Source organism: Panthera pardus, unplaced genomic scaffold (genome assembly GCF_024362965.1).
Source record: "Panthera pardus isolate Hobbes unplaced genomic scaffold, ASM2436296v1 HiC_scaffold_15, whole genome shotgun sequence".
NCBI classification, from domain to species: Eukaryota; Metazoa; Chordata; class Mammalia; order Carnivora; family Felidae; genus Panthera; species Panthera pardus.
In genome coordinates this window covers 88,329,217-88,356,531 of record NW_026526710.1, presented here as the reverse complement: position 1 = coordinate 88,356,531, position 27,315 = coordinate 88,329,217, and the positions used below count along the sequence as shown (strand labels likewise).

Below are 27,315 nucleotides of genomic sequence, written 5' to 3'. Positions count from 1 at the left end.
GGGCCTGTCACTGCCCCTGGGCCTCCACACCTGCACGTGTGGCCCCTGTCCCTGACCGAGCCCGGGCTCGGGCGGTGGGCGGCCGGGGAGGGACACGTATCTCAGAGCCAAGAGGGGGTTCCTGTCCACTCACAGGTCGGCCCTAGGCGGGCACGCTTGTGTCCGTGTTGCTGCTGTGTCTCGAATGCCCAGAGCACCACCCGCACTTAGTGGGTGCTTGGAAAAAAAGTCTGAATTTGAATCAAGGCTAAGGGTGGACCAGAGCCGAGTGAGTACTTCCCAGGGCGTCCCTGGCGTTTCCCACACGCGTACGTGTGTGAACAGAAGGGTGTGGTCACCCCAGTGTCACCGAGGCTTTTGGGGAGATGTAACAAATAAACAGCAGGTGCCGGGACAGCGTGACACGTGCAGTTGTGAACCGGATGGCTCAGCCCCGTAAGAGCTCCTGTGGGGGCCTCGCGGTCACGAGGGATGCCTTCCCCCCGGGGGCGCCTGCAGGCGTGCCTGTCCTACGGGTTAACACGCTTCAGAGGGCGGCCCCGGGGAAACACGGTCGTCGGTCCTGCAGCAAAGCCAGACCACGGGGCGCCCTGCGTGGTCCCAGGGCCACGGGGTGCCATCTGCTCACATTGTGGGTCATCACCACCGGCCCCAGAGGTGGAGGTCAGGGCTCCACGGGGCACGGGACGTCCACGGCGAAGAGCTATTCACCCAAATGTCAGCGGTGCCCGGGGGGGACCCCGTTCAAACTAGCCCGTCTGACTCGCGGAAGCAGCCGTGCAAGGAGAGGTGGTACCGCCCGGCTGAGGCTGGGGGCGTCCTGACGGGGGCGTCCCCGCGAGGAGGAAGCTCAGAGTGCTTTGGCCTCAGCTTACAAGCCATTACTCTAGGATCTGACAATGTCCTCACACTACAGATGCTGCAAGATGATTAACGCAGCAGTTAAAGCCTTTGGTTGTTGCTCCTGCCTCAGTTTTGGTTCCGGCGTCTTCACGGAGCCGACTCCCTCTCTGCTCCTCACCGGCCACCGCGGCCTGCGCTGTCTGTCCATCGTGAGACCGTGACCTGAGCCACCAGCCGAGCCACCCAGGCACCCCTGATGTGGGGGAGTTGTAAGTCACTATTTCTGCAGGAACTTTCAGCCCCGCCACTCTTCTCCCCTTCCGGGACTCCGACAGCACGAGTGTCGGATCTGGTTACGGTGCCGCAGTCTCCGGGCCTCCGTCCATTTTATTTTCGGTCCGTGTCTTCGCTGCTTTTCAGGTTGGGCAAATGCGGTTGTTCTGCTCTGCGTCCACGACTCCTCTGTCCTTCCTGTTGGAGGCCGAATCCACCCACCGAGCTTCTCACATCACGTATCGTGTTTTTCTGTTCTAGAGTTTCCATTGCCTTCTTCTTTATGTCTTCTCTTCCTTCACTGAGACTTCCCATGTCTTTGCTGAGACTCTCTTTCCGGGTCTGCTTCAAGCGTGTTTGTAACCACTTGTTGAAGCGTTTTTACAGCAGCTGCTCAAATTATTGTCATCTTGATGTTAGTGTCTGCTGATTGTCCCTCATTTGGTTTGCAATCTTCCCGGTTCTTGGTGTGATGACTGATTTTCCAGTGAAACCTGGAAACGTTGGGTTTTATGTTACAGGCTCTGGGTCTTATTATAACCTCCTGCCGTAGCCGTTCGGGAGAGTAGAGCGAACACTCCCCACGTAGCTCAGAAGATCACACAGATAAATGCTAACAACGCACTTAGCCATCAGGGACCGGTCCTTCCCACCTGAGCCGTGTTGGCCAGAAGCGCCGATTCCCGAGGGGAGGCAGGCAGAGTCCGGGGTGGGATCTCGTGCTTTGTGTCCAGAAGCAGAGAGGCACTCCGGTGTGAACAGGCACACGGAAGGGACCTACCGCAGGTGCCAAGAGTCTAGACATGGAACGACTCAGCTTCTTGTAAAACATTAGCAAATAGAGGCCGCGAGTCTGTAGTGACGCAGGAATAAAAGAGAAATAGAGAGGAGGGAAAAAACCCTCGCCGCCACCGGAGGACGGGCATCTGCTCTGCGCTGGCTACCCAGCCTCCGAGAGGGGGACGTGGCTTTACCGTGAGTACGTTTGGGCTCACCCCTTAACCCAGTAGCACAACTCAGCACGGCCATCCTGACACTATGTGCCTCGAACGTGACGCAATGTGCAGAGTGACTGGCACCACGGGCAGCCGTCTGGCTCTGCCCTGAGTACACACTCCGATCAGACACGTAGACCCACATCCCAGGGTCCAGAGAATACGGGCGAGAGAGAAACACCACACAGAGACGAGAGCAAAGGCCTTCCTGCAGAATGACTCCCGCATTCTTCACAGAGCCAGTGATGTGGGGGATCAGCCGGTGGGAGGAATGTTCTAGAATCAGGATGGCCTGATTCTCTTTGATGGAGTCAAAGTGATTGAGACATACCAAGCGATGAAGTTTATAAACCAGATCAATTTCACCCAAAAAATCTATAAAAGACAGTGTTCGGACAATTGGGGAAATCTTCAGTGTTATGTGGTATTGTGGTTATGGAAAAGAGTGACCTTATTTTTTAGGAGATTCATACTTAATTATTCAGGGATAAATGTCTCGATTTCTGTAAGCTAGTTCCAGAATGGTTCATTATTTCATTTTATGTGAACGCACACACGTTTCGTGTATGTACACACACATGCGTAGGTTTCCATCACACTACTCTTTCTACTTTGTGTGTTTCAATCTCGGTTAAAAAAAACCTGGGGAGCAACAGCCAAAAGCAAAACAAAACAAAACACAAACTCCAAACCGACCCAACGTGATTCTCGTGATGTTACTTTCTGGGTTGGGCGTTCATACCCTTGACCGTCTGCTGTGAGTCACGCGGGTTTTCCTTTCTCTCCCGATCCCGCTCGGTCTGATGGATCCAGCCGCCACCTGGCCTTTGGATGGAGCCTGGATCCCGGACACAGTGTGGCCCCAGGCCGAGGACCCAGCTGGGGTGTGCGCTCGTCTGCTGCGTCGATGTCCGCTCCCGGGAACCCGTCAACGCACAACACTAGTCTTTGACCAGACAGGACAGGTTAATCTCGTGAAAAGACATTCACACTGATCTGTCCCTCTCATTCGTGCAGCACACGTTGACCTGCGCAGCCTCTGTCCACCCGTGGGTCTCGGTGAAAGTGCACTTCTGAAACTGTGGTAGCCAGATTTGGGTTTCGTTCTCTCAGGTCCTGCTTTCTCACTCCCCAAACGCCACGTGGATGCGGGCGTTAAATTAGAATCACACGTGACACTGTCCGCCACAGGACCGGTCACATCAAGGTGCAGCAAGAGACTCAGATGAGACGTCAAGAGACCTGAGCTAGGCCCGGAGCCTGAGGCCCGCAGAGACGCCACGGCAAAGGAAAGTCACAGGGTATCCTTCTCTGCCAAATTCTAAGGGCCACGAAGCTTCTACCTTCCCTGAGGAGGGGGAGTCCGGGCTCGCAGCAAGGGGGGGGCCCAAGTCTATATTCCGGCTCATGATGACCTGCCTTCCACGGGGCCGTGGGGAAGGGATGTCCCCTTGAGACCACGCTGAAACGACACGTCCAAATGCTGGAGGTTCCCTGCCAGCCGGGCGCTGTGCCCAGCAGGACTCTTGCCGCCCAGGCGGGGAAGCCGGGGGATGAGTCAGAGGACAAGACTGGGAGACGCGTCCTGGCTGCGACGGCTGTGTATCTGGGGCCCGTCACCCGGATCCCTCAGGGTCTCAGGGTCCAGGTGGTAAACCCAGGGTCGAATGAAACTCTCTACCTCTCCTCCAGATTTAAGGTCTGTCAACGCCAGGTAAGAGTGGACAGCAAGGGAGCCGTGGTGTTTTGGAAAATAGCAGACTGGGGAGGAGGAAAGTAGCAGCAAAGACTGAAGAGGGGAGGGGCTCAAGCCCCTGAGGAGAGCCTGGGGGGCAGGCAGTGCAGGTGAGGGGGGGTGTAGGTGAGGGACCCCCTGGGGGGTAGGTGAGGGACCCTGGGGGGGCAGGTGAGAGAGGGGGTGTAGGTGAGGGACCCCTTGGGGGTCAGGTGAGGGACCCTGGGGGCACAGGTGAGGGAGGGGGTGTAGGTGAGGGAGGGGGTGTAGGTGAGGGACCCCGAGGGACAGGTGAGGGACCCTGGGGGGTGTAGGTGAGGGACCCCGAGGGACAGGTGAGGGACCCTGGGGGTGTAGGTGAGGGACCCTGGGGGGGCAGGTGAGAGAGGGGGTGTAGGTGAGGGACCCCCTGGAGGGCAGGTGAGGGACCCTGGGGTGTAGGTGAGGGACCCTGGGGGCGCAGGTGAGGAAGGGGGTGTAGGTGAGGGACTCTGGGGGGCAGGTGAGGGAGGGAGTGTAGGTGAGGGACCCCGGGGGACAGGTGAGGGACCCTGGGGGTGTAGGTGAGGGACCCTAGGGGCGCAGGTGTGGGAGGGGGTGTAGGTGAGGGACCCTGGGGGGCAGGTGAGGGAGGGGGTGTAGGTGAGGGACCCCAGAGGGCAGGTGAGGGAGGGGGTGTAGGTGAGGGACCCCAGAGGGCAGGTGAGGGAGGGGGTGTAGGTGAGAGAGAGGGTGTAGGTGAGGGACCCCCTGGGGGCAGGTGAGGGAGAGGGTGTAGGTGAGGGACCCTGGGGGGCAGGTGAGGGACGGGGTGTAGGTGAGGGACCCCAGAGGGCAGGTGAGGGAGGGGGTGTAGGTGAGAGAGGGGGTGTAGGTGAGGGACCCCCTGGAGGGCAGGTGAGGGACCCTGGGGGGGGCAGGTGAGGGAGGGGGTGTAGGTGAGGGACCCCCGGGGGGCAAGTGAGGCAGGTTGGCACGGAGCTGGTTGTGAGCTATGACATCTTCCCCCCTCCGGGTGGTGAGCACCCCAAATCCCCTTCAAGCCTTCAGTCTGGGATCTTGGGAGGGGCTGGAAGAATAACCGGTCCTGTGGGGGATGGGGGAGGCTGGAGCCTTGGGGACTCACAGGACAAAGGATGGGGCTGGGGGACAGCGGACACAGGCTCTCTGGGGGACCCCAGTCCATCCCGCTCTGCAGTTAAAACTCAAGCTGGCACCTTTGACCGCCTCCTGCCGGCCTTCCCGGGTAGCCCTGGGCTCCGGGGAGCCATCCTGAGGGGACAGGTGTGCAAAGTGGCCTAGCTCAGGACACAGGTCATGGGCTGGCTCCTTCCTATCCCTCACCTAACCTCTGAGGAAATCAGTGCGTTTGTGGCATCGTATGGTAAGGTTCTTTAAATGAGATGGTTTCACCGAAAAGATCAGCCTCCCAGTTTTCTCGGGAGTGGGACGCTGGGGACACGCACGCTTCTTACCTCCTGTCGGCTTCCCCGTGCGGGGGCTCATCCCAGGCGGCCCTTTGCAAATGCTGCCATGTCATCAGACCCCTGCCAGTGCTTCTCAGGTCCCTGAAACGACACGTCAAACCCCCCTTTAGGGCACGGCTTCTTGACCGTGGTTGGGTCATGAACTTGTCAGAGAATGTGATGACCACAACCCATCTCCTCGGATATAATCTACATCAGCACACACATAATCGTGGCTCGGCCTGGCCCCCCCCCCCCCCCCCGGCCCTGTGCATTCCACCCAAGGTTATATGGACCGGCGTGCGGTTGGGACAGAGAGGCCGGGTCCTGGCTCCTCACCTCTCTCTCTGCACCTGGTGGCTTCTGACCTCCTCCCGGACGTCTGGGCAACGCCAGTGCTTGCCACATCCTACGTGCCCAGAGCGTCTCCTTCCCTCCCCCCGAGAACCAGTCGCCCCTGCATCGATGAAGCTGCTGGAACACAAGTCGCTGTAACCGGGGCGCCTGCTCCCCCTGCCTCGGTGTCCCCGGTCCAGCCGACCCCAGGTGTGCACCACGTCCCCTCCGGGTCAGCCATACCGCGGGGCCCCACGAGACCCGTGAGGGGCAGCCTGGGCCCCCCACCCGCGGTCCCATTAGTCTGCAAAGATAGACACACACGCCCTCGTATGTGCCTAACACGCCCCTCTCTGCCCGGGGCCTATTTTTGAGAAGACGAGCTGCTCCAGTCCAATTGTAACTGCTAAATCTGTTTCAGTGTATAGGTAAGAGGATTATAATTAGCACACTTGTATGCAAATGTACTGTCAACTTCATTTTTCCTCTGAAGCAGCTATTTATGGAAGTATTTTTGCTCGTGGAGTCCAGAGAAGAGAGACTTCCCTCCGCCCACCACACTCCAAGCGAGCGCTGTGAGCAGCGGGCAGCGGACGGGTGGGCAGGGGAGTCGCCCATCTGCTCGCCGGTGCTTTCCGGGCCCGAAGCTTGCAGGAAACGCAGTCCTGGAGGGAGTGGCTGACACTCCTTCTAGCATTTCCCAAGCCCGCCCTGAGCACCTCTCACCCGCGGTGAGAATCTGTGCAGCCCCTCATCCGGGCAGGGGCTGGAACCTTGGCCCGTCCAGGGCACGGCCCTCAGGGCGCTTCTGCCCGTCGGTTTCTAGCTGGCGGTGGTGCTACACACGACCCACGTGAAAACCCAGCTCCTTGAAGGCCGCGGAGACGTGTGCGAGCTGCTACCCTCAGCCACTGAGTCCCCTGCCCTGTCCCGGCCCGAGCCCCCGCTCCATCCGGACGCCACGGCCCCGGTGCGGCCTGGCCCTGGCTTGCGGGACAGAGCCACCGAAATAGCAGGGGAAATAAACGGGAGCTCGGTTTGAACTTCCCATGGGTTCCGGTAGTTTCCCTGTTCCCGCCCTCTGCCCACCGGCACCCCCGGCACCGGACAGGCCGGGGTGGGGGCTGCAATCCGAGGGCACAGGGTCTGTTTCGGACAAGCCGCCAGGCTCCACTCTGGCTGCACGACCCCGGGGAGTCTCTGCCGAGCCCTCGGTGAGGGGCCCCAGGCTGGTCCTCAGGCCTCTGTCGCGTCCCCATAAAGGACCAGCGGAGACCAAAGCTGGCCCCCCTCCCCACCCCAGTGACGGCAGACACAAACGGCAGATCTCGCTGACCCCAACAGGAAGGGAGCAAATTTCCCAGATGATTTAATTTTACTTTTCAATCACGACAACTCTTAATCGGCAATTTCTTTTTCAAATCAATTTTATAAAACATGTGATTAATCACCGCCCTGCCCCTGAAACAGAACGTAGCGCACATAATTCAACTTTCCGTGAGAAGCCGTGTGCGCAGTTGTGAAGCTGCCTCGCCGTGGTGCCAACGGCACGTGTGCGGGTGGGGGGGGGGCGCTGATGGCCCGATTTCTGAGTGGCCGTCATTTCCCCACAGAGGGGACAGCACGCCTCCACGGGGTCTGGTGCTGCCCACTTTTGCAAAAATAAGTCTTCACGTAAAGTCGGAAGCAGCGACCTTCAGGTGGAGAACTCACCATCCAGGGTTCCCTCGGCCAGTTGGACGAGAACGCTGTCGCACTTGCCCCGACTTTCGTGCGCCGACACCGTGGGCCCCCCCTCGCTGCCAGGCTGGGGCAGGTGCGGACCCAGGGGGCACGTCCCACAACCTGAGCCCACAGACCCACAACGTCCCCTTCAGGGAGCTTCCTTTCTGCGTCGCTTTCAAGACAATCTTTTCAAGCCTGGGCAACGACAGGGGGACAGTCGCGTCCTACAGGTTTGTATGTGATGAGAGGGACACCCCATGAAATGGTGATGTGATACATCTGCCTTTGTGAGACGTCTGTATTGGCACGGGACAGCCCGGTATTTGCTCTGGAAGCTGTGTGAGCCGGCAGCAGGGATGGTCAGAGCCTCCCCGTCTCTGGGCTCCCGTGATTCCCAAGCACTGAAACTACTTTCAAGGTGGGCGGTTCTCCAACCGACAGCACGGAAGGGGCATTTCGTCAAACCACACGCTGGCTTATTCTCTGAAAACTGAGAGCGAACAGTAGTCTGTAACATGTTGCTTTGAAAATAATCATGCTTAAGATTCTAGGATGGCTGGGGCGCCTGGGCGGCTCGGTCGGTCGAGCGTCCGACTTCAGCTCAGGTCACGATCTCACAGTCTGTGAGTTCGAGCCCCGTGTCGGGCCTTGTGCTGACGGCTCGGAGCCTGGGGCCCGCTTCCGATTCTGTGTCTGCCTCTCTCTGCCCCTCTCCCGCTCATGCTCTGTCTCTCTCACTCTCAAAAATGAATAAATGTTAAAAAAAAATTTAAAAAAAAGATTCTAGGATGGCAGTCTTTTCTGGTCACTCAAACTTCTCCCCCGCCCCCCGCCTTTTTTAACCACATGACTATAGTCAAAAAAATTTAACTTTTGAAATAGAATATAAAAAATCATGAGACACTTTGAAGTCTTCTATGCAAATAAGTCTGGGAACCTAGAGGAAATACAGACCGTCAAAACTGATCCCACGAGGGAGATGTAAACATGCCAATCACCACTGAGGAAACAGAGAAAATTATGAAGGAATTACCTAGCCTACAAAAAGTACCAAACCCAGATGAGTTCACTGGGAATTCTACCAAACCTCATAAGAGACCTGATAGTCCTGATGCTCTAGGAATTATTCCAGAGCATGGAAAACAAAGAAAACTTCTGAATCCCTTTTACAAAGCAGGTAAACACTGATACTTAAGCCAAACATGATCAGTGCAAAGAAAGAAAACGATAGTCCAGTATCGCTCATGAATATCAATGCAAAAAATCTAAGCAAATATTATAAACAGAAAAAAACCCCAACGTGTCTTTAAAAAAAATACTAGAGGGGCGCCTGGGTGGCTCAGTCGGTTAGGCCTTGATCTCTTAATCTTGGCTCAGGTCATGATCTCATGGTTCGTGAGGTTGAGCCCCGAGTCGGGCTCCGTGCTGACAGCTCGGAGCCTGCTTGGGATTCTCTCTCTCCCTCTCTCTCTGCCCCTCCCCACTCTTGTGCGCACGTGTTCCCTCTCTCTGAAAATAAATAAATGAACTTAAAAAAATACTAGGAAAAGTGGAATTTATTCCGGGAATGCAGGACAGGTTCAATAGCATCATACACCATAAAAATAAATCTAAGGGGTAAAGAATCATCGGATTATCTCCATAGACACCAAGAAAGCCTCTTAACAACGTCGAGAAGCCGAGGAATATTTCATTAACACGTAAACTACCATGCGAAAAGCCAGTCTCTGGTTCAGTATGAGAGGTGTTCCCAGAAAAAGCAAGGGAAGGACACCCGCTGTCTCTGAAATCACTCACCACCCTCCTTGAGGCTCGAACTAGTGACATGGCACGGCAACATGAGTTAGAGGAGGGGGTAAGCGAAGGACGGAAAGCCGTGTCCGCCGGGAGACGACAGCACGCTCGGAAAATCGCAGGGAACCAATGGTAAAACTTTAATGACGGAACAAAAGAACTGAGTGAGGTGGCGGGCCACGAAGCCAACAGTTTTCTTCACACACACAAGAAACAGAGGATGTGACGATCGAGAAGTCCATTTACGGCAGCAACAGAAGAAAACCAAATACGTGGGAAAATGTTTCCCAAGGAAAGTGTACAGCTTTTACAAGGAGCAATTGAAACACAAAAGGAGAGCGGAACACAGGGAGGGCATCCCTTGTTCTCGGACAGGACAGCCCAGCATTTTACACAAGGAAGTTTTCTCCTAACGTCGGTTTATACGTTCAATTCAGTCCTAGTAAAAGAGCAAGCCTTTTATGGAGTCAGTCACGTCACGCTACGATTCAGAGATGCACGCGTCGTCAGGAACACTCTGAAGAAGAAGAGGTTAGGAGAAAAGCCAACGTATAAAGAACTCTTACAACTGAGGGACAAAGAGCCACAAACCCCATAGAGAAACGAGGGAAAAAACACGAAAAGGCAATCCACAAAAAAGACAAAAATGTCTCTCAGACGTGTGAACAAATGTTGACGTACACTCATCGTCAGAGAAACAACAGTGAGACATCATTTCTCGTCCGGGAGGCTTGAATGAGTTACAAAGCCAACCGCACGGCACCGTGAGGCCGCCTTGCAGGTGCAGCCCCCGGAGCGGGTCTGCAGAGAACCTCAGAGCGCGCAGCGCGGGTCCCCACAGCAGACACCGGAAACGCCTGTGCGGGGGAGGGACCGCACACACCTGGGGGTCCACACGTGGGGTGTTGCCGGGCGCAGAGAATGAGGAAGGTCCCTAGACCTGGTGTGCGCTCTGGGGCAGGCCGTGAGGCGAAACGCAAGGGGCAGAGGAAAACGCAGAGTGCGACATGCTTTGGGTGGCACAGAGGTACGTGACAATACACACGTGTCTGACCACAGGAAGAAATTCGGGAGGGTGACCCCCTCCGAGCACCCTCTGCACGGCTACGACCCTTAGAAACACGGTGGTCTCCACAGCCCCTCAGATGCCACGAACTAAATGAGACTTCAGCTCACGTGCCACATAAAGCACGACGTCACTGTGGCTGAGGAGGCGGGACCCGACCTGAGGAGCCGTGGGGACAATCCAGGGCAGTAAGGGCTGTGCACAGAGGGCCGGCTCAGGCCCGCACCTTCTCACAGGCTGACAACGGCCCTCTTCTCAGCCAAGGGGCAGGGGACAGGCTGAGAAGGCCACGCCGAGTGTGCTGTGGGGGCCTGGGCAGGGGCCTGGGACAGACATCAGCGGGACGTGGGCACAGCTTAGGGAGGCTTCCAGCCCGGTCAGTGCGCAGGACCAGCGTCCACGGCTTGGTTGGGTCACTGTGTTCTCGTCAGGTGAGACGTGACATTAAGGAGACGGGTGAGAAGGCCCTGTACTAATTTTGCAGCTTTTCTGTAAGCCTAAAATAGTTCAAATAAAGCCTTTTTGTTTTTGGTTTTTTTAAATCTAACTCTTCTGCTTCAACCCTAGGGCACTGGAATGAAATGTCGTGAGTCTGCATTTGACCAGTTTTACTGGAAACCTCACACCCTCCCCCAAATATTAGTGCTGGGAGTTTCGCACAGGCCAAACCTACCAGGATGTTCAGCCCATTTCTAGGATGGCCTCTCAAAACCCCAACGGTGTTTTCTTTCCAGAAATAGAAAAAACCTATTCTAACATTCATGAGGAATATTGGGGACTCGGAATTGCCAAAATAACCTTGAAGAGAACAACAAAGTTGGAAGTCTCGCACTTCCCAACCGCCAAACATACCACAAAGCTACAGTAATCAAGAGTACGGCCCTGGCAGACACACAGATACACTGATGAGTGTCACGTACCAGGAAGTCCAGAAATAAGTCCTCACATCCGTGTTCTGCTGATTTTAGACAAGGGTGCCAATACCACTCAATGTGGAAAAAACAGTCTTGTCTGCAAATGGCACTGGCAAAACTGGGTGTCCGCGTGCAAAAGGGTGAACTTAAATCCCTACCTCACACCATTGATAAAACTTAACTCAAAGTACATAAAAAATCTAAGTTTAAGAACTAAAACTATAAAACTCTTAGGGAAAAACACAGTGTGAAACCTTCACAGCTTTGGATTTGGCAGTGGTTTCTTAAATATGCCACAGAAGCACCAGCAACAAAAGGAAAAAATAGATCAATTGGGCTCTATTAACGACGTTTGTTCTCCCATGGACACTATCAGCAAAGTGAGAAGATAGCCCACGGAACGCAGAAAGTATTTCCCCGTCACGTACTCAGTAAGGACTTAACATTGACAATGTGCAAGAGCCCCCACAACTCCACAACAAAACAGCCCAGTTAGAAAACAGACAAAGGACTGGAAGAGACATTTCTTCAAAGAAGACATACGTATGGCCAATAAATGCCCAAAAAGATGCTCACTGTCATTAGCTATTGGGGAAACGCAGATCACAGCCCCAATGACATTTCACCTGCCACCTCAGGGATGGCTAGAATCACAAAGACAGAGAGCAACAGGTGTGGGTAAGGATGTGGAGAGACCAGAACCCCGTGCACGGTTGGGGGGATGTAATGGTGCAGCTGCTGTGGAAGAGTCTGGAGGGTCCTCAAAAATTAAACATAGAATTATAATATAACCATGCAATCCCACCCCTAAGTAATGCTTAAAATACTCGCAAGTAGGGACTCCAGCAGATACGTGTAAGCTAGTGTTCACAGCGGCCTTATTCACACTCGCCAAAAGGTGGGAGCATCCTCCAACGGATGGATGGATAAAGACAATGGTATATTTGTACAATCTTCATGGTTTTTTTCTTGAAGTTAAGAGAAGAAATGAAAAAAATAATTATAGGGTAATTTAAATTAAACTATGTATTTTTACCAAAAAAAAAAAAAAAAGAAAATGAGGTCTAAACATGCACTGGGATGTTTTCAGCCACAAGAAGGAGGGAGGTACTGATCCGCGCAGCGACACGGAGAGACCGCGAAAACATTATGCTAAGTGAGTAAGCCAGACACAGGAAGGACAGATAGCGTGTGAAATGGCTAGAATAGGCAAAGTTATGGAGACAGGAAGTAGTTTAGAAGTTACCAGGGAGGCTGGGGGAGGGAGGGGGAGTTAGCGCTCAGTGGGTGCAGCGACACGTGCTGCCGACCGCTGTCACTGCCGCCACATAGGAAAGTTTGGAACGGTTGCAACGGCAGCGTCTGTGTTCCGCAGGGTGGACAGCGCTGGCTCTGACCCTGCCAGCCGACCCTGAGCCGCACCCTTACGTCCACCTGCAAGGTTGCGAGCGTCCGTGTGGCCACGTGCCGTGACGCAGGGTGGAGGACGCGCCGTCCAGGGGCATCGGCCTGCCCAGGATCCCTCTGCAGACTTCTTCCACGGCCTGCGTCCTGTGGGCACGTGGTCTGCGCCCCTGCCTCCCGGCACGGCCACTGCCCCTCCCTGGCCTGGGGGCAGGGGGGCGGGTTAAGGGCTCAGTCCCACCCCAGGGCTGCAGGGCCAGCTTCCCCACCAGGGCCGCGTGCACCCAGCTGCTCCTTTCCTGTCTTTCGTTTCCTTCAGCTCCTTGCTGTCACAGGCGCCTTAGTTTGTCATCTGACACACAGGAGCGTCTACCCTGGCCAGGTGCCGGGCCGGGCCCTGGGCTCTGAGGGGCTGGAGCACATGTCCTCAGTGATAGCAGCCAGACCCCGGGGCCACGGCGGGCCACGGCTCGGTGCAGCCAACTGGGGGGCCGTTTTCAACGGCAAGGCTGCCAGAGGCCCACCTCGGGGTAACTGGGGAGCGGCCCTCCCTGCAAAGCATCGGCAAGCTCGGCGCCTGCAAGGAAGGTGCCTTCCAGCCGCTTCTTCCAGGAGGCGTTTCCCTGTCCCTGACACAAGGGGCTCCGGGCGGGAGGAGCTGCTCCTTGGAGACACAGAGCTGATCTGGAGCCCGTCTCCCGGACGTAAGGCTACTTAACTGCTCCTGAAGGCACCCTGCACCCTCCGAGGCGCCATCAGGACGGCGAAGGGGCCTCCAGGCAATCCGCCTGTGGCTGCTGTGACTTTCAGGCCTCAGAAAACAACATTTTTAAAAGAAATTCTGCTTTCTGTCAGCAGAGCGAAGGCTCCCCCCACCTTCACGTTTGTCTCCAGCTGCTACAGTTAAAAACGAGTCAAATAAAGCCAACGTCCCGGTCCCGCAAAGTCATCAGGGCCCCGGCAGCCTGGAGTCGCCGGTGTGCCGTCCCAGCCCTTCTTCAACGGCGTGGCACCTCACCTGCCAGAGGCCGCGGGGGTCAGGGAGGGCCACGGGGTCGGTGACTACCGCCGCTTCTAACGACAGCGATACCTTCCTGGAAAATACCTGTGCCGCTTACGTCTTCTCCTCCAGGAAGTCAGTCCTATGGTGGCACCGGGGCGCTAGTGATAAGGAGCCGGGCGGAAGGTGTCCCGACTGCTGTCCTCAACTCACCGGACAGGTCCAGGTTGGGGGGGGGAAATCCGTCCATGTTTGCAAAACTTGGGGGACCTCGTGGCAGAAGCAGAGTGAGGGAAGCTGGACAGCAGAGGCCCCAGGAAGCAGGTATGTGTGGGGCGCGGCCCTGGACCCTGCAGAGCCCAGGCCGTTGTAAGTGAAAGACGACTGCACGTATGATCGCATGAAACAGGATAAAATACTTAGGAATACACCTGACCACGGAGGTGAGTTTTCTGTGAAAACTATCAAGGCTGCTGGATGAAATTAAAGATCACACAGCTACTAGGAAGTACCCCCTGGGGTGCGTGGAGGGCTCCGTCGGTCAGGCGTCCGACTTCGGCTCAGGTCGTGATCTCACGGTTTGTGGGTTCGAGCCCCGTGTCGGGCTCTGTATTGACAGCTCAGAGCCTGGAGCTGCTTCGGATTCTGTGCCTTCCTGTCTCTCTGCCCCTCCCCTGCTCATTCTCTCTCTCTCTCTCTCTCCCTGTCTCAAAACATAAATAAATAAACATTAGAAAACAGTTAAAAAAAGAGGACGTACACCCCACGTTCCTGTACTGGAAGACTTACTGGACGAAGGTGTCTACACCACCCAGAACGACCTGGAGACCCAGTGCAGCCCTATCAAAGTCCCAACAACACGTGTTTGCAGAAACAGAAGAAATCTATGTGAGATCTCTGAACAGCCGAAACGGTCTTGAAAACAAACAACGTTGGATGTCTCACACTTCCTGATTTCAAAACCACTAAAAATAGAGTTCTGCTAGCATCGAGACAGACTTACGGACCAAAGGATTAGAGCAGAGAGCCCAGAATGAAGTCACCGTGCGTGGTCACGGATGCTGGTGAAGACACCGAGGCCATCCACTGGGGAGAGGACGGTCTTTGACAAATGGCGCTGGGAACGCTGGACGTCCACGTGCAAAAGAAAGGGGCTGGACCCTCGCTGCACGCCAGACTGAAGAACTGACTCAACACGGACCAATGGGTGAATGTAAGAGCCAAACCTTAAACCTCCTAGAAGGAAACAGTGCCTTCATGACACTGCGTTTGGTGATGAGCTCTCGGAGAGGACACAAAAGGCACAAGTAACAAAAGAAAAAATCCACTGATTGGACTTCCTCAACCCTAAGCCATTTTGTGAACACACAACAGTATCAACAGTGAAAAGGCCCACAGATCAGATTGAAGGGAGAAAGTGTTTTCACTTTCACCATATATCTGATCAAGGATTAATATCCAGAATACTCCATGTAGCCAGAGAACACAGCAGCACCAACAAAACGATTGTAAATGGGCAAAGCATTTGAATAGACGTTTCTCCAAGGAAGATACCCTGATAGCCGATAAGCATGCGAAAAGATGCTCTAACATCGTTAATCACTAGAGAAATGACGCCATCCACACCCGCCAGGAGGGCCGTTATAAGAAAACACACAGAACACAACAAGTGTTCGCAAGGAGGTGGAGGCCTGGGGCCCTGGGAGCGTAAACGGGTGTAGCTACTGTGCACACGGTGTGGAAATTCCTCGGAACGTTAAAAGTGGAACCACCTCAGGGTCCGGTAAGTCCACCCCTGGGCATCCGCCCCAAGATGCAGTCAGACATTTGTACACCCACGTTCACAGCAGCATCACTCACAACAGCCGGAAGGTGGAAACAGCCCACGTGTCCGTCAGTGGGTGAATCGAGAGCACAGTGCGGTCTATCCATCCGCTGGAATATCATTCAGCCTCAAAGAGGAACGAGATTCTGACCCCTGCAGAAATTCACGAGCCTCGACGACGCCGTGCTGAGTACAACGAGCAGGTAACGAGAGGCACACTGAGGTGCCGACACGCGGGCAGGGTCTGGGGCGGGGGTGGCGCGCTGCCGTTTAACGTGCTTGGATGAGAAAGGTCCAGAGACGGATGGTGATGGCCGGACAACAGCGTGAATGTATTCCCGCCCCCGAACCGCCACTTAGAGGCAGGTGAGCGGCACCTGTCACGTGATGTGTATTTTACCACAGTAACAACCCTCCAAAGCCGTGTAGTTGCTTGTGGTCTTGTCACCGGGTCGTTGTCCAGATTACAAGGATCACAAAGCGCCGTTTACACGTCCAGCACACCCCACGCGGAGTCCTGAAGGCACCCTGGCTACACCTCGTCACCCTCCTCTTGGCCACACTTGGCACGAGGAACCCCCCGAATTCTCAGGTGAAGCGCCCTCCTCAGGAGTCTCGCTCAGAATTTCCCGAAAGACCACAGGCGGCCGACGCACACACGGGAGTCCCCGGAAATACCCCCTCTCTCCTCTGTGGCCAGGCGCCCCCCTAGAAGCTGGGTGCCCTCCCCGCCGAGACCCACTCCTCGGCCCGTGGTCTGTGGCAGCTGAGGGGCGTCAGGGGGCCACAGGCGGCCACGGGCCTCTCCCGGGAGGGGCTGGGAGCCCAGAGGCGGAGTCAGGGTTCAAGAAGATCCCGAGGCCGTAGGGGCCATCCGGGCACACCGCTTCCAGCCTGGCCGTCTGCAGAGGACGTCAGCTTTGGGTCCCCGAGGCTCCCCTCACGGCCATCCGTCTCGCTGAGATGCCCTCCCTTCCTGCCCCGACTCTGTCCACACCCGGTCTTGCTCCTGCTCTGGGTGGAGCCACACTCAGAGGTAGGACACCTGCCCAGGAACCCGGGTTTTAACACGTGAACAACTTCTCCGCTGACTCCTCAGTGATCAGGTCACAACCAGCCGTGTTCCTTTCCGATTATTCGGGGTTCTCTTACTTCTCCTCAGTTCGGATGGTCTCCTAAGCTGGTGATGGTGTTTGCTGTGAAGAGTCAGGGTGACGGGCTGCCGGGTCGGGAGGAGGAAGGAGCCCCGGCCCCTCCCGCTTCTCCGAGGCTCTGGAATGCAGGAGCACCTGGCGTGGGCGGGCATCCCTCTGTGCTGGGGTCCTCGCCCCGTGCACGCCCTCTGGGGTGACGGGAGCTCTCGATCCGAGAGCTTCCTCTTCGTGGCCTCTTGCAGGGTGGCCGGCTTGTGGGTCCCGGGGTGGGCTGCCCCCCCTTCAGGGTCAAGGATGAGGCCTCGAGAGAGATGGGAAAGGTGGTGGGGGTCCAGGAGCCCCAGGGCAGGGGAGGCTGTGGGCATGATGATGGGGAAGGGCAGAGGACGGGGCATCCCAGAAAGCTCTGTGCCCACCCGGTACCTGCTGACCCTCGAGTATGTGACGGCCTGTGCGACACCTGTGCGGGACCCCTGGGCGTGACGACCGTGGCTTCAGGGAGCCAAAGAGCCACTGGAGCTGGGCTACTGCCCACCTGCCCGCCCCCAGGCATCTGCTTGGTTCAGGAGTAAAATCCGCAAATTCTGTATGTGTGACAGCTGTGTTTCTGCGGTCCTTGCTTCCTCTCCTCATGGTGGCCGGGCTGTCCCTCCGCTCGCTCACATGCTGGCCCTGCTGATGCGTGCATGGCCTTACTCAAGTCAGCAAACGTTCCCGTGGGAACGTCTCGCTCCCACACCGTCTACGTCTAGCTAACGCCCAGCATGGCGACTGACCCGGGGGCCACCCAGGTGTGGGGCCCCCCAGCAGATACGACACTCTTCTCTGTTCTTTTAGCCACAAGAAGGGTATGTCCTGGTTTTTCTTATTCTTCTCTACGTTCATTCGCCTAAATGAGTCTTAGACGTTCAACTTCATAAAAAATGTTCCGATGATAAAAGTAACCCATGGGAAAAATGGGAGATCACACAGTACAGTAAAATAGGAGGAAAAGAACATCTTTAACCCCAGCGCCCCAGACAGCCGTGGGAACCTGGGTCTTCTCCCTCGTGGCTGGCTGACTCCGTATACGGGCCGCGGGGCTCCGGGTCAAGGGCAGAGAGGGGCAGGGCCGCACACTGGGAGGACGGGTCGCCACAGCAGGAAAGCCCCTGGGGCAGGAGTTCGAGCGTCCTCAGATTCGTGTCCAGGACTCTGCTCTTTCCTCCCTCCCCAGAAGAAGTCAACAGTCAAAAAGTTCGAGCAAGACCTGCGAGGACAAGTTTGGGGTCTGTGCCGTCTGGTTGGACGGGACGGACGGCCATGGAGTGTGATGATGTCCACGCTTCTGGTAAACGGTGGTTCTCTCACTGACACTGGGAATCCAGTATAAACATGGCACTGGGGCTTCTTCGACGCCATTAGAAGCCACTCCGCCACGCTCGTCTACACCGCTGGCGAGCGTGTTTACGGAAAGCGTGCATACCGTCTCAACCCGAGGATGCGTCACGACTTTCTTCGGCGAGTGGACAGTATTTCAATACTAACCTACAGTCAGACACTGTGAATGCTCTCGCGCTTCTCCTGAGACGCTTTCCTCATCCCAACTAAGTGTCTCTATATTAGCATTTACAACAGCCCCCGTGTCCACCGTCCCCTTCAAATTCAATCCAACACCCACAGGTGACTTTCAAGGTGACACATTTGCCCAGAGCTTTTACTAAACCTTTCTATGAAATATTTGCATACACATTCTGAAGATAAAACTTATTTTGAAATATCTGTGGCTTCATATGCAATTGAAGCACTAATACAAGGACATTCCGCGTGCCCCTTACCTAGTTCCCCCGTGTTAAAACCACCGGGATATTGACACTGATGCCCCATATGCAGGACGTGCATCCTGACACCCAGGCCCCTCCCTGTCCCTGCCTCCATAACCCCTGGCAACTGCTAATCTGTTTCCCATCTCTGTAATTTGTCATTTCGAGAGTATTATATAAGTTGGAATCGTTAGATGATCATTTAGAGATTCGCATATTTTATTCAGCATAATTCCCTGAAGATTCATCCAGGTTGTTGGGCGTGTTAATAGTTTACTCCTTGTGGCACCCGGGTGGCTCAGTTAGTTGAATGTGTGACTTTGGCTCAGGTCATGATCTCACAGTTCATGAGTGTGAGCCCCACACGGGGCTCACTGCTGTCAGCAGAGATCCCGTTTCACATCCTCTGTCTCCCTCTCTCTCTGTCCCTCCCCCACTCACTCGCTCGCTCTCTGTCTCTCAAAAACAAATAGACATTGAAAAAAAATTGTTTACTCCTTCTCACTGCTGAGTAGTGTGTCGTGTGAGGACGTCTGTGGTGTAAGCATTCACCCATAGAGGGACATCGGATTGCGTCCGGTTTTCGACTATTACAAACAGCACTACCATGAACAGTTGTGTACAGGTTTTTGTGTGAATAGAAGTTGTCATTTCTCTGGGATAAATGCCCAGGAGTGTAACCACGGGGTCATGTGGTAGTTCCGTGATTGATTAGAAATGGCCAAACTATTTTTAGAGTGATCATATCATTTTCCATTCCTATCAGCAGTGTATGAGAGATCATTTCTCTACATCCTCACCGGTATTGGGGTTTATTTTTATTTCAGTCACTTTGATAAATGTGTGATGATAACCTCTTTATGGTTTTAATTGCATTTCCCTAATAGCTAATGATGTTGGACGCCTTTCCATGTGCTCATTTAACATCTGTATATCGTCTTCAGTGAAATATCTTTTCATATATTTTGTTCACTTAATTGCATATTTTGTTTGTGTTTTTTTGGGGGGGGTGGATTGCTATTGAGTTTTGAGAGTTCTTTATATATTACAGATTTTGGTCCTTTATTGGATGTGTGGTTTGCAAATATTTTCTCTCACTTTAGCTTTTCCTTTCATGCTCTTAAATGGTCCTTTGAAGGGCAGTTTTTAATTTTCATAAGGTCAGATTTATCAAGTCTACTTTTCATGGATCATGCATTTGGTGTCAAGTCTATCGCTTATTTATTTTTGAGAGAGAGAGAGGCAGAGCGCGAGCAGGGGAGGGGCACAGAGAGGAGACACAGAATCTGAAGCAGACTCCAGGCTCCGAGCTGCCAGCACAGAGCCCGACACGGGACTCGAACCCACGAACCGCGAGATCATGACCCGAGCCGAAGTCGGACGCTCAACCGACTGAGCCACCCAGGCGCCCTGGTGTGAAGTCTAAAAACTATTTGCCTAACCCTAGATCCAAATGGTTTTCTCTCATTGTTTTCTAAAAGTCTCATAGCTGTACGTTTTACATTTAAATTTATGATGCATTTTTAAAAATATTTATTTATTTATTTTGAGAGAGAGAGAGAGAGAGAGAGAGAGAGAGAGAGAGAGTGGGGGAGGGGCAGAGAGAGAGAATCCCAAGCAGGCTCCATGCTGTCAGTTGTGGAGCCCCACCAGGGGCTTGATCTCACAACTGTGAGCTCATGAGCCGCAATTAAGGGTCAGACACTTAACCGAGGTTAAGTATGAGGTTAGGTATGAGGTTCTTTTTTTCCCCACCTGTGGATGACCAGTTGCTTAACTGTCATTTGTTGTGATGACTCTGCTTCCTCCACTGACCTGGCTTTGCAGCTTTGTTACAAATCAGTTGGACATACTGGTGTGGGTCTGTATTCTGTTCCTTTGTTCTGTGCATCTCTCTGTCTCTCTGCCAGCATCACATGGTTCTGGCTCCTGGATCTATATAATGAACATTAATACTGGGTAGTGAGAACTGGTTTTCAAGATTGTTTGAGCTATGTTGGAGCTCACGCCTTTCCATATGAATTTCAGAATAAGCTGCCTATGTGTACAAAAATTCTTGTTGTGATTTTGATAGAAACTTTATCAAATCCACAGATCAATTTGAGGAGAAGAGACAAGTAAACTATATAGGGTCTTCCAATCCATGAACATGGTATATCTTTTCATTTGTTTAGGTGGTTTGGGGGGTACATGCCTTGGAATTTTCTACACAGATAATCATACTATCTGCAAAGAGGAACAGTTCTATTTCTCCCTTTCCAACCTATACCATTTTTGTTTCCTTTTCCTGTTTTACCTGCCTTCCAGTACTAGGTTGAGAAACAGTGGTGAGGGTGGACAGTTTTGTCTTGCTCCTGATCTTAGGGGAAAACATTCAGCCTCTTGCCATGTGTATGCTGTTAGCTTTAGGCTTTTTGGAGATGCTCTTTATCTGGTTAAATATCTATTTCTAGTTTTCTGAGAGTTTTCATTACAGGTGAGTGTTGGATCTTATCAAACGCTTTTTCTGCACCAGTTGATCTGATTGTGTATCTCTCCTGTGGATGTGGTGGATCACACTGGTTGATTTTTGAATCCTGAGCCAGCCCTGCACACCTGGAGTAAATCTCACCTGGTCCAACAGCTTTATACATTGCTGGAGAAATCTGCTAATATTTTGCTTACAATTTTGTGTCTAAGTTCACGAAAACTACTGATCTGTAGTGGCTTTTCTGTGCTGTCTAGTGTGGTAATGCTCTAGGTAATGCTAGCCTCAGAAAGTGAGTTAGGAGTTCCCTCCTTTTTGTTGAATGTTTGATAGAATTAAGTCTTCTTCAAATGTTTGGTAGAATTTTCCAGTGAGACTACCTAGGCTTGAATATCTCCTTTCTTAGGAGTCTTAAAAGAATTTATTCCATTTTGTAAGTTGTATTAAGACTGGTGGGGGCCCGTTTCAGCCCAGGGACAGGGCAGCCATGCAAGGCTGACTGAGTGAGCGGTGCAGGACTCGCCTGGCCCAAATGCAGGTGCCTACCTGGGGCACAGACCCTGGCCATGCGCTCAGGATCCCCCAAGGCCCCTGCAGGCTGGGTGCCCACAGTGGTGGATGAGGAGTTTGAAGCCCAGAGCAGCGAAGGAGGCAGGGAGGAAGACTTTCGTGAAATCCCACAACCGCGGTGGGCCAGGGCAGTTAGCGTCATTCTGAAGCTCTTGTATTTTCTAGAAGAGAGGAACAGTCTTCTATTCTAGGGCGGCATGCCACAGTGCACCGTATGAGATGATTCGGGGGACATGAGTGTCCTCCTTGCTGTGACTGAGGGTCAGGACAGAAGCCCCACAGAGCACTGGTACGCCCAGGCACCCGTGTGTGGCTGGAGGCAGATGGCACCAGGCTCTCAAGTGCAGACTCGGGATGGGATTTGGGGCATCACAACCGGGACCGGCTTTTCTGGCCGTGGTGTGATGGGGGGCAACCGCGTGAGTGGCTGTGGACCCATGTCCAAAGTGCTGCCAGGACCCAGATGATGGGAACAGTCAGGAGGGAAGGGGGCTGTCTGGGCCTGGGACAACAAGCTGGGAAAAGGGATTTTGAGTCAGAAATTGTCTTAGTCATTTGACTAGAAGATGTGTGCCCTTAAGCCCATCCCTCAGTATGTTTCTCCTCTGTTGGAGCCAGCACACCTGCTTCAGGGTCTCTGTGAAGGTGAGTGCGTGATGTGTGCAGACAGAGTAAAGTTCGGGCGCCCACAATGCTCCCCTGGAGCCTGAACGTGCAGCTCAAGGGCTCACTCAGGTGACAACACGTGCAGGCAAACAGGGGTGCGGGGCAAGTTGTGAAGTGTCTCGCGGGATGCAAGGAAAGCCCCGTGTGCGAACAGCCCTTACACGATGCACCCCTCGGAGACCCCCCTTTGGGGGAAGAACAGAGAATGAGAGCCCGCAGCCCTGCCCCTGACGCACCTCTGCGTTTCCAGGCGTGGAGCCGTGGTGCAGGCCAGCACGTGGGCCCGAGCCCGCCGTGCCCTGGGTCGACCCCTCTGGCTTGAAGTGAGCGCTGGGGCAGCGTCCCCAGAGTTCTTCCCAGGCGGCCCCAGGTTGGAGGCTAATTCTATTAATGACCCTTAAAAGGATGAGGGAGTTCAGCCCTGATGGAAGCCTGACGCCCGACACAGAGCTGCGAGCCATGGGGAGGGACTGAAGAAGAGAAAATGATGCAAACCCCCCACTTATTGTTAATTTCTAATTCTGGCCCCAAACCAGCGCGCGTTGGGAACGCAGGCCCCCCGGGAGGGAAGAAGCTGTTTTCCTCGGTGTTAACTTCACCTTCACCTGCCCCAGGAGGCTCCCGAGCGCTTATTCCTGGTCTCGGCCCGAAAGGGGGTCACCACCACGGTCTCGGGGCGAGTGCCGGCACCAGACAGCACAGCGAGGGGTCACTGCGGTGGTGAACGGAGACGCCGTGAGGAGCAGTCAGAGAAGCGTGTTCTGAAGCTTCCTCCCAGCGGGTGTTAATTGTGCCGACTTCTGAGAGGTAGCAGACGTCTGGTTCCGCGGGCTTTCTTCCCCAGGCCTGGCTAGGGTCAGAGAGCACGTCTGAAGAATCCCAGAATAATTCGCATTGCCGAGGGCCCCAGGCAACGCGCGAGCGGCTGGCCGAGCACATCTTAGGAGACACCCATGTGATCCCGCCAAGCCCAACGGACCCCAAGCCCGGAGACGAGGTGAACAAAGCCCTTGCTGGCCAGACGGCCTGCAGGGCAGAGCCACCCCACGTGGGGTGAGAGGACAGGCGGACCAGCACGTCCGAGTGGCACGGAAGGCTCCTCCGTGCATGCTGCCCTTCGTCCCGGGAGATGACGAAACTCTCGTTGGCAGGTGTGCGTCCCGGGAGACAGGCTCCCCCCGCTCGGCGGGGACGAGGCTCGAAGTCGCCCGGGACACTTGCAGACATCAGGAAGACGGATGAGGGCCAGACACAACACGGACCACCCAGCTCAGTGTGTGCAGGTCAGACTCTCGCTGGGGACTTGAGCCCTGAGTCAGCTCTGGGTCAGCACCTGCTCGTCAGGACACGCTTGGCGACTTTTCCGAAGGTCACCCCTGCGCCCCAGGCTTGCGTATCCGCGCGTGTGTGCGCACGTTCGTACACATGCATGCGTGTGCACTGGAGGCTTGTACATCTACCTGTATCTGCCTACGGCTCCTCCTGCCCCAGGATTACACTTGAGATTTTAGAGGGTTGAGACACGTTTTCTAAGTCTGAGCAGACCCAGGTCACTCTAAATGCCCAGCCACGTCTCCTGACCCAGGAGGGTACATGGGTCCCCACGAGCGCAGACGGGCCCGAGGACAGCCGGCCAAGCGTGGGTGCTTGCGTGCTGGGCGACCCACCACAGGCTGGAGGCAAATGCAAACAGTGTCGGGGGGGGGGGGGTGGGCACACAGCATTCTGGGAACAAGTGCACGCCAAAACGGGGCACAGGAGAGCATCGCAGAGAAACTGAGGCCAGAGCAAGAGAAAGGTCAGCCTTCCCAACAGGTAAATACGACACTCAAGGCAGCAAGGGCTTCTGAGAACACACCCAGATAAGCCGGTATCTCCGGTGCACAGACACGCGTGTCCATGCATGTACTCACGTGTACACGCGTGTGCACACGCGACGAGGGACAGGGCCCGGACAGCAGCACGTACCCTACTTCACACGTTCTGCCCGTGAGGATGTCTCATAACGAGCATGCGTGACTCACAACCAAAAGGCATTCACTTTGGCATCTGAAGAGAGGAGTGGGGCGAGCAGGAGGGTGCGGGGGGTGCGGGCCCCCAAGGCCCCTGACGGACAACGTGACGTTCGGTATCACGTGCCTTAGGCATTGATGCCTTGTGACCCAATTCAAAGTTTTTCAAGCATTTGTGTACAAAGATGCGACGTCAGTGGTAATTAGAATATGGACAAGCTAGAAACAATCCACGGGGCCAACCGCAGGACACACGGACAGGTTCCGAGAGATCCGTGCAAAACGTGCTCAACAGAACAAGCGTGCAGGTGACAGTGTGTGCCGCTGCTGGTAGGTGGGGTGATCGATTCTGCGCACAGACACCGAGCGACAGGGGAAACGTCCTTGTCAACCCGGAGCCACTGCCTGCGGAGAGCGGAAACCACACAGGGTTTTCAAACATACGCTTCTCTTTACTCTCTGGCTTCTCTTTACTCTCTGTCTCCGTCGTGGGCTTGTTTCGAAAGGAGGGAAAAGCAGAAACAGGTATTTTAACATTGTATCCGTTGCATCTGGAAGCACTACAAACTGTACGAGTTCCTGGGGCCCAGTGCCGGCTCACTGCCTTTGCTGGGAAACGGTCCCCTCACAGTTCCCAGAAAAGAGCGTCAGCCCAGACATGACCCACGCGCCGGCCCCGCCGGGAAGGGCGGCCCTGTCCTTAGGCTCCTGCCAGATCCAGGGACGTGGCCTGTGCGGGACCAGGGTCCGTCCACAGCTCTGGGTCGGACCGTAGCGCCCATGCCGCCCGAGACGGGTGCGTCTCAGCCCAAACCCCAGCTGGCGGGAGGGCCCCTCGGGAGCCACCGACATCGCGGGCTGCTTGGAAAAACGTGTCACGACTACCAGAGGGAAAGAGTCACCTTGTGTCTCCTCAGCGCTGCCCACCGGCTCCTACATCTGCACTTCCTCCAGGCCCTAGAATTTTTCTATTTCTAAAGCGTTGACTCCTGAGGAAGCCAGCGAAACACGTTTCTTATCTTTCCTCATCTAAATGATATCTTTGTCTTCTTCGGTGGAAAATTTCAGGGGAATTTGTTCACAGTCAGAAACTGTCCTTTTCTTGAAGGAAACACGGAGCCGAGCGAGCACGAGCTCAGAGAGACGCCCAGAAGTCGGGGTGCTGCCTGTTCCTGACACCACGGTCGAACCTCACAGACGCCAAGTTTCCCTCCTGTGACCGAACAGCCACGCAACAAAACAAGCACTGATGTTTCATGCATTTTATTTTACCAAACATTTCATTCCGTTGCATTAATTGCTATGATGTGAAATAAAACTCATCATGCAGCTTACTTTCCCGTTAATGTGCACACGAAGACGCCTCCTCCACACCCCCCAAGAAGAGAGAAGGGGAACAGGAAGGGAACCCTTTTCCTGGCTTTACCAGACACGGGCTCGCCTGTCTGCTCTGGGGGGTGATCAGAAACCCCGCTGGATGGGGCGCCTGGGTGGCGCAGTCGGTTAAGCGTCCGACTTCAGCCAGGTCACGATCTCGCGGTCCGTGGGTTCGAGCCCCGCGTCAGGCTCTGGGCTGATGGCTCGGAGCCTGGAGCCTGTTTCCGATTCTGTGTCTCCCTCTCTCTCTGCCCCTCCCCCGTTCATGCTCTGTCTCTCTCTGTCCCAAAAATAAATAAAAAACGTTGAAAAAAAATTTAAAAAAAAAAAAAAAAAAAAAAGAAACCCCGCTGGGCTGCACCCGCGACTCCGCCCAGCGGGACCCCCGAGCCTGACCGCGCGCGGAGGAAGCAAGACTGTGTGGGGAGACTGCCAGGCGCCCCTCAGCAAGGGCAGGGCCCGACCTCAGTGCTGGTCCCGGCCCCTTGTGCTCCGGGACCCATGCCAGCCTGGGCTACCCAACTGAGAGCTTTTGGAAATTTCTACAGCTAAGCGCAGAGACAGACTTGGGCGCCTCAAGGCACACACGGTCAGGGGACTGTCCTTATTTTGAACCCACAGTAAGAAATACATTGTATATTGTCCACACACACAAAACCGCACCTGTGAGATACCAAATTCTGATACCTTCTCTTCTCTATCTTGTTACAGAAATGCCAGTCACAACCCACAAACGAGCATTTCCAGCCTTCCACATGATGAGAATTACCCAGAATTCGTGTTGAGAATCTGAATCCCCGGGCCCCACCTGACCCACCAGACCGGACCCGAGAGAGGTGTCCTGGGGGCAGGCGTCGACCCAATGCACTGATTTCACGCCCCTCCAGGGTCCAGGGCGTGTGTGGGGACAGCCAGCCAGGGGCACAGAAGGTCCTGGAAGCCACACCAGCGGGCGGCAGACGCTCTGTGCACCCAACCCTCCCGAGTACACTGGGGCCAGGCAGGTGCAGGTGGGAGCCCAGTCAGGAACGTGACCGCCGCACAGGCTCTCCCACGGGTGCTAAGCCTTTACAGAAATAAATCTGCCTCTTCAGGGTACATTGTGTAAAAAGTGCTGACATTCAGATTAGACTGAAGGTTTCTGAGGCTCTGCTGGGCCCGTAATTCTCGCCTTTGATTTTCGTGTGCCCAACACACTCAAGCCTAATCCGAGATTTAAATTTCATTGTTCAAACATCTGAGAAGGTTAAACATATCCAGGAATTTCATTAAATTCTGGGAACTGCCACCCAGGGCTCTGACCACGCCAGCTTGTCCACGGGAGGCCGAGCCGAGGGCTGGGACAGAGCCGCTGTGGCCTGTGGCATGGTGCCTGGGGGCCGATGGGAGACACTGCTGGGTCTACAGGCGCCGTGAAGTCCCCGCCCCGTGCTGGGCAGGAGCGGCTGAGGGGCACTGAGCCTGGCCCCTCAGGGGCACCCCTGGGAGCTGGCACCCGCATTTCTGTGAATTCTCTCTCTCTCTGTCTTACCTTCCCTAATTGAACAGAGCAACGAAAAGGTCTTCTGTGCTATTTAAACATTATACTTCAATTAGCCTTTTCCTAAGCATGAAATCAATAAAATACTGATGTTTCCATTTTGAGTGAGTATATTACTAACTTCCTTTTTCAGGATGCAAGTGTCTCCTCCAAACATCAGAAAGCTAAGACACGGCTCGTCCCAGCCCTGTCATCTGTTGCGGGAGGAATCAGAAAACACAAGCAGTCGACGACAGACTGGCTGACATCTCCCGTCCCACGAGGCCCAGGACCTTTGCGCTGGCCCTCCCAGGAACGTGCACCCTTAGCCGTTGGGGGGTCTTAACAATAGGAGCCAGTAAGCAGTCTGTG

The 27,315-nt window shown here is 54.7% G+C and overlaps 2 protein-coding genes across 2 annotated transcripts in view; one reads left to right on the top strand and one right to left on the bottom strand.

The window, feature by feature from the left end:
• Positions 1–5,406, bottom strand: part of KCNG2 (potassium voltage-gated channel modifier subfamily G member 2) — a 43,245-nt gene extending 37,839 nt beyond the window's left edge. The window contains 1 exon segment of the mRNA XM_053902869.1: positions 5,322–5,406. The gene's annotated coding sequence lies outside the window, so the exon portion shown is untranslated.
• The window catches only part of SLC66A2 (solute carrier family 66 member 2), a 120,982-nt gene extending 94,513 nt beyond the window's left edge, over positions 1–26,469 (top strand). The window contains exon 5 of the mRNA XM_053902874.1: positions 26,136–26,469. Within this exon, the coding sequence (XP_053758849.1) occupies positions 26,136–26,217 (82 nt within the window). The 3' untranslated portion in view covers positions 26,218–26,469. The remainder of the gene's footprint in view (positions 1–26,135) is intronic.
• Positions 26,470–27,315: the final 846 nt, after the last annotated feature.